The sequence below is a fragment of the Aulonocara sp. 'chitande type north' Nkhata Bay genome, linkage group LG7, assembly GCF_057382095.1.
Source record: "Aulonocara sp. 'chitande type north' Nkhata Bay isolate Kocher_YH1m ecotype deep benthic linkage group LG7, A_spYH_male_GT1.1, whole genome shotgun sequence".
In the NCBI taxonomy this organism is placed as follows: Eukaryota; Metazoa; Chordata; class Actinopteri; order Cichliformes; family Cichlidae; genus Aulonocara; species Aulonocara sp. 'chitande type north' Nkhata Bay.
This window is the reverse complement of record NC_141350.1, coordinates 55,921,869-55,934,491: the sequence shown is the minus strand read 5'-3', so window position 1 is coordinate 55,934,491 and position 12,623 is coordinate 55,921,869. Positions and strand designations below refer to the sequence as shown.

The 12,623-nt window shown below is 40.6% G+C and overlaps 1 protein-coding gene across 6 annotated transcripts in view; it reads left to right on the top strand.

Annotated features, from left to right (window-relative positions):
* Positions 1 to 12,623, top strand: part of adamts6 (ADAM metallopeptidase with thrombospondin type 1 motif, 6) — a 76,054-nt gene that overhangs the window by 5,255 nt on the left and 58,176 nt on the right. For all 6 annotated transcript variants that reach the window (XM_086301449.1, XM_086301445.1, XM_086301447.1 and 3 more), the window contains 6 exons: positions 157 to 359; positions 495 to 578; positions 2,740 to 2,885; positions 5,458 to 5,501; positions 10,064 to 10,169; positions 11,736 to 11,882. In XM_086301449.1, coding sequence (XP_086157575.1) covers positions 157 to 359; positions 495 to 578; positions 2,740 to 2,885; positions 5,458 to 5,501; positions 10,064 to 10,169; positions 11,736 to 11,882 — 730 coding nt within the window. The remainder of the gene's footprint in view (positions 1 to 156; positions 360 to 494; positions 579 to 2,739; positions 2,886 to 5,457; positions 5,502 to 10,063; positions 10,170 to 11,735; positions 11,883 to 12,623) is intronic.

The following is a 12,623-nucleotide window of genomic DNA, read 5'->3' as shown; positions in this document are numbered from 1 at the left end:
GGCCATAAAACAAAGACTTTAGCTGCTAGGTTCAAAGTGGCAAATTCCATATCTGCACCTATCACACACAAACCAGCTCTCTCTCAAACAGATAATGTGTCACGCTTCTGATTGTTACCTCACTCTTACCTGTCTTTGTCTCCCTGTCATTCACAGACCTCATTAAAACCAGTGCACCTTGCCAGCTTAGCACGCCTTTGCCCCAAAACTACAGCAAGCTGTCAAACAGCACCCACAGACAGAAGCGATCCATCAGCACTGAGCGCTTTGTGGAGACGCTTGTGGTCGCTGATAAAATGATGGTCGGTTACCACGGACGCAAAGACATTGAGCACTACATCCTGTCCGTAATGAATATTGTAAGTTTGAGCCTACTTTTTCGGTCAAGTCTACACTCATGATTTCTCCATTGTTGCTCATGTTATTCGTGGACAGGCAGAGTAGTGTGGCACAGTTGTCTGACTTTGTGTCTTTTCTTCTTTTCTGGAGGTCAGGTTGCCAAACTTTACCGTGATGCCAGCCTAGGAAATGTTGTGAACATTATTGTGACCCGGCTGATTGTTCTGACTGAAGATCAGGTAAGAGAAAGTCTCTTTTTTTCTGTTTTAAGCCACGTCTTCTAGTATCTATATCCTCACCTGTATTGAGTGTATAACTGTATAACGCAACTTCTGTGTAGAAAGGGTAGAGAGTAGAAAGACTCTTCACCATATGGACACCACTTCACATGAAAGCCGTGCTCAGGTATCTTCCCTCAGGGAGCTTCTATTGAGCATTTGTACATGTACTATACATGTGCATGTATGTGTGATGAGAGAAACAGAGGGTCTTCCTACCATCTGTTTTTCTGAAAGGGTGTAGCAACTCTTTTTGTAGCATCAGTTCTAAAAATGATGTCAAGTGGAATCAAACTTTAAATTATATGAAGCAGCACTAGTATATCAGTCATTATGAAAATTCACATTGCATGCAGAATGTTTTCTAATTATTTGGTGGGTAAGCTGACATCAGCACAGTTTAATTACCCTTTGCATGGAAGTGGAAGCATTTACCAAACTCCACTATAACGTCCCCAGTTGTCCTTCTACATTAGCTACTTTTCCTCCCTGTTTTCCAATAGTGCAAGTCCTCTGCTCCTCCTATGACTCATCTTTTTCTTCCTGCTGTAAATGGTTTTACCTTTACTACAACTGCATCGTCTCCTAAATCAAAGACAAAACCCATGTCTTCTGCAAAATCTGGTCCTCTAACATCCCTCTGATCCCCTAACAGTACTCCTCCAATAATTCATTCAGATAATCGTTCTACTTTGGCTCAGTGTTTAGAGCTGTCAATGCATGACAATAAATTCAGTGCCCTTTTTTTGTTTTGAGCTTTTTTTTTTTTTTTTTTTTTTTTACATTTTTGTTTTGCGTGAATGCTATTTTTTGGACAGCAGGCAATAGGCCTCCAGGTTTCTGGGTATAAAGTCATGTGAAAAGAAAGTTTTTCACTGTCAAATCTCTATTGTGTTTGACACCCAGTGATGGATTGTGCATTATGGTCAAATGTCTCAGATTTGGGCTCATCTGTCCAAAGGACTGAGACCTGTAGAGTCTGAAATGTAGCTCTTGGGTTTTTTACAATTTCTCTGAGGATTGCACAATCTGATCTTAGGGTGAATTAGCTGGGATATCCACTGGGCTGATTGTGGTGTAATGTTAACATACAACAAAATACTCCAGGCCAGCAAACTGCCAATTGCCGCTATAGAGGTGCTCACTCTTGCCAATGATCAATCAACCTGCATTTAAACAGCAGGACGTAGGTGCTAATCAATCGTAAATCAAATGGAGAAGTGCCTTAAACCTCCGTTCTTTTAAGCAAATAAAGGGGGCAATAACTGTGGTTTAAAAAAAACTTGCATTCCTATAAAATTCTAAGTTAAACCTGCTCTTGGACCTGACCTTGTTAAAAACCTTGTTGATGTATATATGGGCTCAGTCACTCATTTTGAGTCATGCTGAGTAAAACATTGAGTTGTAAATTTAGCTTATTCTGTGTTTCACAAAGGAGGATTACCCAAAGTATGCTCGACTTGTGATTAAAAAGTCATTGGCCAACGAGGATGCAATTTTACTGCTGATCACGTTACTCATTTTAAAACAGGAAGTCGATGAAGGCAAAATTGCTCATCTTGACATAATAAACCAATGGATGAGTTCATGGTAGCTGCATCCATCCTTTATAATGTCTATGGCCACAACACAACATGGGAAAAACATCATGATACATTAAAGGTATCTCTTGTAAAGTCCTTTATTTAAAAGTAGTATAAAACCTTCCAAAGTGGAATATGAAGAAAGATGGTAAGACTTGACATCTGTGTTTGTGATGAAGAGATGTCAACTTAAGTTAAAAGTAGGAGCTGGCTGTACTTTTGTAAGGTACCAGTTTGTACCATGAGATGGTGAAGTGAGTGAACCTCAGCTTTAAGTCGTTAATAACACATTCTTACCTGCAAAAAAAGCAAAGCCTGTTGAGAAAATGAATGTAGGGCTTAAATGAAATATCAAAATTTGGAAGAACCTTTTGAACATGCCTGCTGGTAAAATACTGCCAACTATGGTAAATATTTTAGTTCAAATTTGCAGAGGATAATTACGAACCGCACGTATCTAGCATCACCCAATATTTTTTGGTGCTGATGGAAATTGCGTTTTCTTCTATCACTTTGTTTTTCATGTCTGTTTTTTGCAGCCAAATCTGGAAATTAATCATCATGCTGACAAGTCTCTGGACAGTTTCTGTAAGTGGCAGAAGTCCATCCTGTCTCATCACAGCGATGGAAACAGTATTCCAGAGAATGGGATGGCTCATCATGACAATGCTGTCCTAATCACCCGGTAAGAGTTGGCTAACAGCTACAGAACAGGACAACATGTTGCTCACACACCATTATAATAGTCCAGTGTTGAAATACAATTTTTCAGTTCTTACTTTATTTGTAATTTTCTCATCTTGAGCAAATACAGGTTATTTTCTGTGGTGTGCCTTCAGCAAATGCCGACAGCTACAGCACTGGAAAATCCAAAAGTCCAGGTCTTGTGTGCACACTTTACCTGTAATAGCTCACGGGAATAAATGCCATCGTTTTGAAAGTAAAATGTGCTGTTACGGACGTAATGTACCTGTCATCCCGCAATTTATGTCATAAAATAATAAAACTCTGTCATTACCTGGAATAGACTTTATTGTTGCCAGAACTGTTTTGGCTACTTAACCTGGCAACTGATGTGTATACTCCTCCAGCTGCTTCTATCTAGAAGCAGGATGGGGTTCTGTGATTGACATTGCCAAAGGCAAAGTTTTTGATTCTCTAGTTTGCATAAAACAGCCTTTTTATCATTAGTGCTAGCGTGTTGTCTGCCAGTTGATATCCTCCAGCTTCTTTGGCTGTTGGCTTTATTATTGGTTTTAGCTTCACTTTGCACAAACAGCAAAGGCTGCTTAATAGAGCCTGCCTGCAGTGGTCATGGAGTTTGCCTTTTTGGCCTTCCCTTTTTAGCAGGAAGCTGAGAAATGTTATTGTTTTCATAAACCAAAAAAATCATGGAAAGGGCTTTTAACTCACAAACTATTTTTTTTAAAACATTTCAGTTTGAGGGCATGAATTAACTTAGATACTTGGTTACAGATGAGCTCTAAGGAAGCTGACAGACCCAATGCTCTGACATATAAAAGGCCCATTAGGTTGTTATACCTGATGGTCATTGCAAACAAACATTGGTCTACAAATCTATCATCTGTCACAGTTTGTTCACAGCAAAATCCAAGTAATAAATACGATATTCACATTGTTTTTCTTGGGGATTAGAATATTATATCCATCCATCCATTGATTCATCCATTCTCTATATTATAATATAGAGAATGGATGAATCGATGGATGGATGGGCTTGTTTAAATGAATTTGGTTTATAAAAATACACCACTTCTATAGCTGTGATGAAATTAGCCACAAACACTTTTCCTGCAGATCTTTGGTAACATGGATCAGTGTGAATGAATGATTGAAAGTTCTTGTTAGCATAAAACAAGGATGTCATTGTCCAGCCTTTGTTTTGAAATGGGTGGTGTCAAAACCTTTGAAAAATTGGGGGAATAAATCAAAAATGGATTAGAAAAGTCACAAGTAGGGTCACTTAAAAGAGAACAGAGAGAGAGAGAGAGAGAGAGAGAGGAGTGATTCAAAGACAAAGGAGTGAGGGTGGTAGGTGGAGGTGGTGGGAGGGTAAAATTTAAGTTGCTGTGCTCTTGGTTTTAATAGATTAAAAGCTTTTGGTATGATTGTCTCATTAATTTGAATGCAATCCTGTAAAAATTTCCTTGGGCACTGTGGGTCTGAGTGTTCTGACCTCCTTTTTTTTTTTTTTTTTTTGCTCTATTGTATTAACTGTGAAAGAGCCCACGGCATGTAACTAAAATATAACCTTTACCAATAGACTGTCAGGAACGAGTGGCGTTCATCAGGACAGATTGACCCAGATTTCTTGAAACATATTAGCAATATTTCTGCGCCTAAATATTAGACAACAGTTATTTGCAAACATTTAGCAATCTGTCTGCGAGTGATTGCAATCAGTCTGAGTCAGGCCACTGTTGTTTAGATACAGGTTACCTCCTACCAGGTAACCTGTCCTATAGTTTTTACAATTAAAAGTGGTCAGCCAGAGGTTAATAATAATGGAATATATATATATACACACACACACACACACACACACACACATTCATACACTGGTGAAGGCACGCTACAGTTGTAGCCACAGCTGCCCTGGGGCAGACTGACAGAGGCGAGGCTGCCATATCGCGCCATCGGCCCCTCTGGCCATCACCAGTAGGCGGTAGGTGAAGTGTCTTGCCCAAGGACACAACGACCGAGACTCTCCGAGCCGGGGCTTGAACCGGCAACCTTTCAATTACAAGACGAACACCCAACTTTTGAGCCACGATCGCCCATTGAGCGTGTTGTGCGCTTAACCTATTGACGACCAGGTTCTCGTGACCACTTGAAATCACTTGCTGAATGGGAAAAAAATTTAGTGCAATCAGTGGATATCCATTGACTTGACAACCCAAGCTAGTATATGATATTGTTAGGAGTAACACTTGAAGCTCTTTTCTGGACTGAGCAGTTTCAGTCATATTTAGGGCTGCTTATAAAACAAAATGACTGGGTGTATAACAGAAGTTAGTGAGGGTCTCTGCTTATGCAGCTATGTTCGGAAAAACCCAGAAGCTATTCTAATAGTCAACAAACATATACTGAGGGTCAAAACTAGCCATTAGGGTACAGGGGAGGTTGTCTTTACAAGGGAAAGATTTAAAGGTGACATTATACCTGACCAGACTGTGATTAAACATAAACAGTTTGAGTATTCTGACCTTCTTCTTCTTCTTTTTGCCTGTTCTTAGGTATGACATCTGCACCTACAAGAACAAACCTTGTGGTACCTTAGGTGAGTGAAAAAGGCTGATATAAATTTCATATATGTTAAGTTAGGTTTCCTTTGTAATCTTATGTGATGCTGACTACATTAAATGTCTAGTTTTGGAGTTTATCCTTTCCTGCTCTTTGGAGAGGTTTTTATTTTCCCATTCAACGTGTCCTCAAGAAAACCTTATTTAGCAGCCTTCGCAATCTTGTGTAGAAGAACACAAATCCGACAAATCCGGTGAGACATAATAAGAAGGATATTTTCCATTGTGTTATTATAGCTCCTCAGTGGCTTCTCCTCTGTTTGTTGAGGCCAGGAGCCCTGAACCTGGACAGCTGTGGTCACCTCTAGTTTATAAATCTCCTCTGTCTCTGTCCTCTGCCTCCAACCTCAGTTTGTCTAAAGTGTTTACACTTCCACTGGGGGTTGAAAGGGAGAAAGGAAGTGCAGGAAAGTTAAGGAGGGCAAAGACTTAAAAGGGGGGAGGAGAAATGTGGGATGAAGAAGAGACGAGATTAGTGGCAGATGGGGGAGATGGAGAAGAAGAAGAGGAGGGGTTGAAAGGAAAATGGAAAAGGACAATTATAGGGGGTGTTAGAGTATGCAGGAGGGAGATGGAGTGGGTGATATGCACGCTCTGGTGTTACTGGGGGTGGAAAAAGGACAGCAAGTGGTGGCAGATCACCCCCCCCCCCCCCCCCCCCAAAAAAAAAAAAAAAAAAAAAATTCTGTCTCAAGTTGTTCAGTTCCACCTCAAACCTTCCTACCCACCCAGCTCTTTTTTTCCCCATCTTATCTTTTTTGGAGCCTGCAGGCACCACAGTATATCTTGGAGGTAATATCGTGACTTCAGGGGTGGTTTGACAGATTGACCGCATTCGTCACATTCCCTGGTCTTTTTAATTGCCCTGGCATCTGCTTGGCTTCCTTGTTGTCTCACCCCCACCTCCCTCTCTGCTCCTCCTCCTTTTCCTCCCAGGGATCATGCTCTCGGGTCAGACTGCTGGCATTTAGGGTCGCAGAGTAATCATGGGCGTGGAGATAATGCACAGTCCACCCTGGAGTTAAGAAAACAGCTTACACTCCATGTTTGCCCCCCACCCGAACACACACACACACACACACACACACACACACACACACACACACACACACACACACACACACACACACACACACACCTTTCTTCTTTTCCCTCCCTCTCCTCCTTTTCTCTTCACCTTCAGGCTCCCTCTTTTCCTGCAGTAATGGTTTCAGTGGCCTCCTGATTTGCGAGTCTATTCTTGTTTAGCCTCTTAGTAAAGAGGACACAAAGGCCATGCCACTTTTAGCAGGCAAGCGAGGAGTCCATGCATGCGCTACAGGAAGATGTGAAGCTGCATTGGTTGCCAAACGACATGTTATGTAGCTAATGAACAGTGTAAAAAGAGGTGTGCAAAGTTTATCATTAGAACATTTTGCAAAAGTTTCTTCTGCAAGTTGGAAAACGCTCTGGTGCATGCGAGCTGAATAAAAATAAACATATTTTCTTGCTCACGTTCGTTGCATGAAGCCATTCAGACATTTAGTTTTGGTTTGATTTGTCTAAATTCAGAGGTAACTGCTTATTCGCAAGAGAAAGAAAATTGAAAGCTGTTGACAGTAACTGTGCTCCTATCTACATGATTTATGCACATGTTAAGCACTTGAAAAATTCTTGAATGAAAGTCCAAACAAATCCCCACAACTGTATTGCAAGATGTTTTTGTATCAACTGCTAAAAAAATATACAAGGAATGTACAGTACAGTAAACAGTAATGTACCGTCTTTTGTAAATACAGTTTGGTACTTTAAATGCTAATACCTTTCAGGAAAAAATATTCATTCATATCAATATATAAATATTAATACCCTATTTTCTAATTTTTAGTTAAGTCAGAGTTGAGTCTCACTGTGATGCTTTAGTACAGCGGTCCCCAAACCCCGGGCCTCGGACCGTGAGTGTTGAGGCTCAGGTGTGAAATGTATAGTTTTCAGGGTTTTTATCGGTTTTCAGCGTTATTTTGTTATCGTTTTTATCGTTTACTCGGCTTTCCTTGCTCTTTTCACGTGTGTTATGAATAAATCTTCTTTTTTTCGGTACAGGTACTAGTTTTATTTTGTTGTATTTATCCGCGACACCTTAAAGGCCGTGGCGCAAAAAAGGTTGGATACCGCTGCTTTAGTACGTCCACAACTTAACTCTTAAATGCACATAGTCAAAATAAAGAAATTAAAAAGAAAGAGTAGCAACGTGAGTTGAAATTGTAGCAACCCAAGGTGGTGGTAGCTTGGGTTATTTACAGTGGCAAGTTCAAAGACTCATGGGAATGTACATGCTTAGGCTCAAATCATTAATTATGTAGTGCTGTGATGTTTATTTTAGCTATTTTGCATTTAGACTTTAATTATTGTGGGCGTGTGATGTGGTTTCCAGCTTGTGTGTGGCTAAGTGTAATGTTAAGGTTTAACTAGCAGTGGACCACCATGATGACCAAGATTGCTGACTAAATCAAAGATGGACTCAGCCACCGTGATGTCACCCATTGATTTGGGGTTTTTTGAAGCCTCACTGTTAGTGTTTTGGCCATCACATTGTTATTGAGAGGAAAGGGTGGCCTGCTAAATTATCAGCTAATGCTTACAAGCTACATTTATAAACTGTAAGGCACAGACAAACACAGTATCGGTTAATTAATGTTGCATAACAGACTAATAAAGTAGAATGTCACTCCTCAAAGCTAAGGCACAACTTCCTTGGACATAACTTGATCCAAAATGCACCAACAGCACGAACATGGCAGAAAGATCCAGTGAAGGGACAATATTTAGCAGAGGTAAGACTCAGAAGACACCAGTGGGTACAGCTCCACCTGCCATCTATGTGGATGACTGGATGGCACACCCCTTCACCACCCTTCATAGCAACCCCAAGTTGCTATTAAGATATGAACTATCAATAAGGCCAAAACTGCTATGTATTCGGCTATAAAAAAATGTGCTTTGTGTTGTAAAGTTGGGTATTTTCATTTTTGGGACTCTGTGGAGCCTGACTTGCTTTTGGAGCCAGGCCCAAGTTGCCAATACACAACTGCAGTTTTTGGCACTTACACACCAGCCTCACTTTTCAGCCTTTGACGTTCTTCCTTGGTAGTGATGAGTCATGTCCATTCAGCGTGTATCTTCAGGGTGTTAAATACAGGAGCTTTTGGATAACCGTGTGGTGAATAAAGAGAATGGAAATTTAAAGAAACTGATTTCAGGGTACATTGGTGAGGGTACAGAGACATTTTCCATTTTTATGGTGATTACAGAAGGTACATTAAACATTATAATGGCAACCAAACAAGTGACTTTGTTTTTAAAATCTATATTATGCAGCACAGTAGTGTCATATCTTTTACTATATGAAAGTGTTGTTTTACATTTCAGTAGGTACGCTGTAAAATAATGTAAAATATCAACAACTTGCACACTGTGGAGCATCAGTATAGTGTATTTATTACTCTATGCAAACTGTAATGCTGCTCTCCATCAGAATGGGGTGATGTGTATTTGCTTTTCTGTATTTTATTGTCATTTATCATCCTAAAGCGGAATCCAACTAGCTTTACTGTCATTTAAAAAGTGTCCTTTTTAAATGACAGTAATGATAAGTAGAAAAGATGTGATGGTAAAAAAAAAAAGTAATTTCTCTAAATTGCAATGGAAATACCTGAGCTGTTTCAAACTAATGAGGAAGCTTAAAGCATATCATATTTCTATAACTGGTGCACTTTTAATTTTTCATCTTGTTGCACCCTCTCCTGCCATTGTTGAACAGCATTTAATTGCATTTTTTTTTTTTTTTTTTTTTTTACAAATTTACTTAAAATGTCAAGTAAAACTTAACAGAAATGACTGAGATTATCCAGAGTGACAGGATTCCCCTTAAATTTATTCTCAAATATATGAAAACCTGGGAAAAACTCCTCAACCCAACATGAAATAAATAGAAAGTACTTCTCTCTCTCTCTCTCACACGCACGCACACAGGCGCACACACACCTGCTTTGCAGTGTCATATGATCCACTCTCCAGTCACCTGTAGATGTAATCTGTGAAGGATCGCCAGCAGTCTCCCTATCTGACCTGTCAGGCTTTAGGGGAAAAAGAACCTGCGACACCTGGATTGTGGAGCGTTTTTAACTTGAAACGCCCTCTCCTCTCCCTTTTCCCTCTTTTCTCTCGGCCTCTTTCTCCAAGTCTTGCTTTTGGAATGAGAAAAAACAACTCTATTTTCTGTCAGTTTTTTGTCAGAATACTAGTTACATGAAATCCAGTGTATAAACCTTTTCCAGCAATATCCCCGTTTAAGTAAAAAACAACAAACATTTAGGAGCAAATGCTAAGCTTGACTTGTCCTGGTGAATCTATAGCCATGACTAGCTGACTCTCAGCACTGCTGCAAACAGTAGCTTATGTATGGAATCCCAGTTTTATGACAGCGAGTCCTAAGAATGCTTTGCCTCAACCTTGTGTTTGTATGTTTGTCTGGCATGTGTGTTTATGTGTGTATGTCTAGGTCTGGCCTCAGTGGCTGGAATGTGTGAGCCAGAGAGGAGCTGCAGCATCAATGAAGACATCGGCCTCGGTTCTGCTTTCACCATTGCGCACGAGATTGGCCACAAGTGAGTTTTAAGAGTTTTTAGGATCCTAATATAAAATATAAAACTTGACATTACTCCCTGATGCGTATTGCAGAGGTGGTGGGACCAAGTCAGAGGGCCTTAAATGGCTTGGTTTTGAAGGCACACATTTAAATTACTTAACAGAACTTGTCTCATTAATTTAAAGTGGTGCAGCTCTGTCTACTTTGACTTGAGAATTATTATCCCTTAGTTAATCCTTATCATGGCTTGTAAAAGTTTTCCTTTTTTGTCTTTATACTTTTTCATGATTATAGCATAATTTGCCGTGGCACCTTACGCACATCCACAATGAACTTACACCCCGACAATATTCATTCATGGATCCTTTTGATGACGTCATGACTGAAAAGACCTTTTTTAATTCAGAACTTAAACTTCTCTGGTGGCATAAAATCCCTCAATATGAGTATTGGCACTGCTGATATCAGCAGATTTCTAAGCAGGACTTGAAGTTCTTCCTTTTACATTTTTGGGAATGAAACTTTCCACAAATGTAGCACCTTTTATAGCAGTTTTAGGTGTTGGCAAATGCCCTCTTTTTCCTTAAGGTCGTCTTCAAACCTTTTATCACTTTCACGACCTGTTCTTAAACAAACATTATTTACTGCCTGGTTTTGCCGGACTTGCATATAGTCTTTTTTCCCCCCCTTGCAGACTGTAACTGCACATATTTCCTCATGCAAATGTCAGTGTCCGCATACCTCGGCCTCTTTCTTCCTGAATATAAAGCAAAATAATGATGATGTATTAGTCTGTGTATTCCTCTCTCGAGAGTTAGGCAAGATGGCGATTTCCTTTATTATGTCTCATGTCTGCTTCTGTTGTGGGGCAGTTGTAAAAATAGTCTCTGCTTCTAGAGGATGTATAAAAAAACACACTACAGCGGGGTTTCGACTGGCCTGATTTATTTCCCGAGTAGGGTAAAATGTCATAAACGCCAGCCTTAGAAAAACAGGTTCAGTCTGTGCAATGTGGTTGGATTTGTTATATACATTAGACCTGATTCGCACCACTAGACTGTGAGGGAAAGTTAAGCTTTGATATCCTGCTGTAATGAGAAACTTTTCTCTCAAATGACAGATGAAGTTTTTCTGAAAATGAATTGTTGCAACCATTGATAGCCAACATGAATTCAGTGGGAAAAAAAACTATTTCGTAGCTTTCAGAACAGTGTTCAAAGTTTGGAGCTGCTCATTGTAATGATCTAAAGGGTCTTGACTCCTCGCTCCAGTCTGTGCTGACTTTCCTTCCCTGGCTTGCTCAGACCTGCAGGCAGTGATTGACAGACAGGCATCCGAGTGGTGATTAGAACTTCTTTCCTGCAGAGCCCCAGACAGAGTTTGACCCTTGACCCCTCCACACAGCTGTTTTAGAGCCAATGAGCTCAATCTTTACAGCCACAGAGGTTGACATCCAGAATCCAGCAGCCTTAACTGTCCAGCGAGATCCCATCTAAACTGTGCAATTAACTACCACTTTCAGACCAGATGGTCATTTCTCCCAGCTGCATTAATTCCTCTTCTTATTTATTTTTTTCTGTTTTAGTTTTGGGATGAACCATGATGGGATTGGGAATTCTTGCGGTACCAAAGGTCACGAGACAGCCAAACTGATGGCTGCTCATATAACAGCCAACACCAACCCTTTCTCCTGGTCTGCCTGCAGCAAAGACTACATCACCAGCTTTCTCGAGTAAGTGGGTGATATGGGTGGTGGTTGTTCCCTGTGGGCCTGTGTGTGTGTGTGTGTGTGTGTGTGTGTGTGTGTGTGTGTGTGTGTGTGTTCGGGTGGGGGGCAAACATGGAGTGTGTGTGTGTGTGTGTGCAATAGAGAAAAAGGTGCATTCCTGTTTTCCTTCCACAGCTGTCTCTCTTTACAACCCGCTGCCACTGGCTGGTCCATGTGGCTGGACCCGCTAGGCTGCTTTGTACACGAGGCCTTCCCCTACTTATTCACATCCACTTCATCACTGAGACTTTTGCCAGACCTCCTTGTGGCTGCGTATGATAACTGAGTGCTTTCCACCCCTGCATCCTTGCACCACAAGGCGGGTGATGTTAGAGCTCATGTGGGTTCTCGGTGGTGATGTGTAGGCCAGCTGCCTTAAACCACTGCTCTGCTGTTTTATATATTGGCCAAAGGAGGCAAAAAAAGGAGAAAGAATTGGAGCACATAAATAAACGAGGCAGTGATATTTGAGTCTTGCCAGCCTGGCATAGTAGAGGACACACCAATGTTTCTTTTCCAGAGGCTAGACAAAACATCTGGAGTAACAGAACAAACAGATAATCGTTACAATGACAGACTTCTACACCTATTTCTGCACAGCATGATTTAGAGGAGGCGTGTCAATTTGAAGCCTTACTTGAAATTCTACTGCTCTTCACGCTTGCGAATCCCTGATTTTTTTTTTTCTGGCACTTTTGTCTTTTT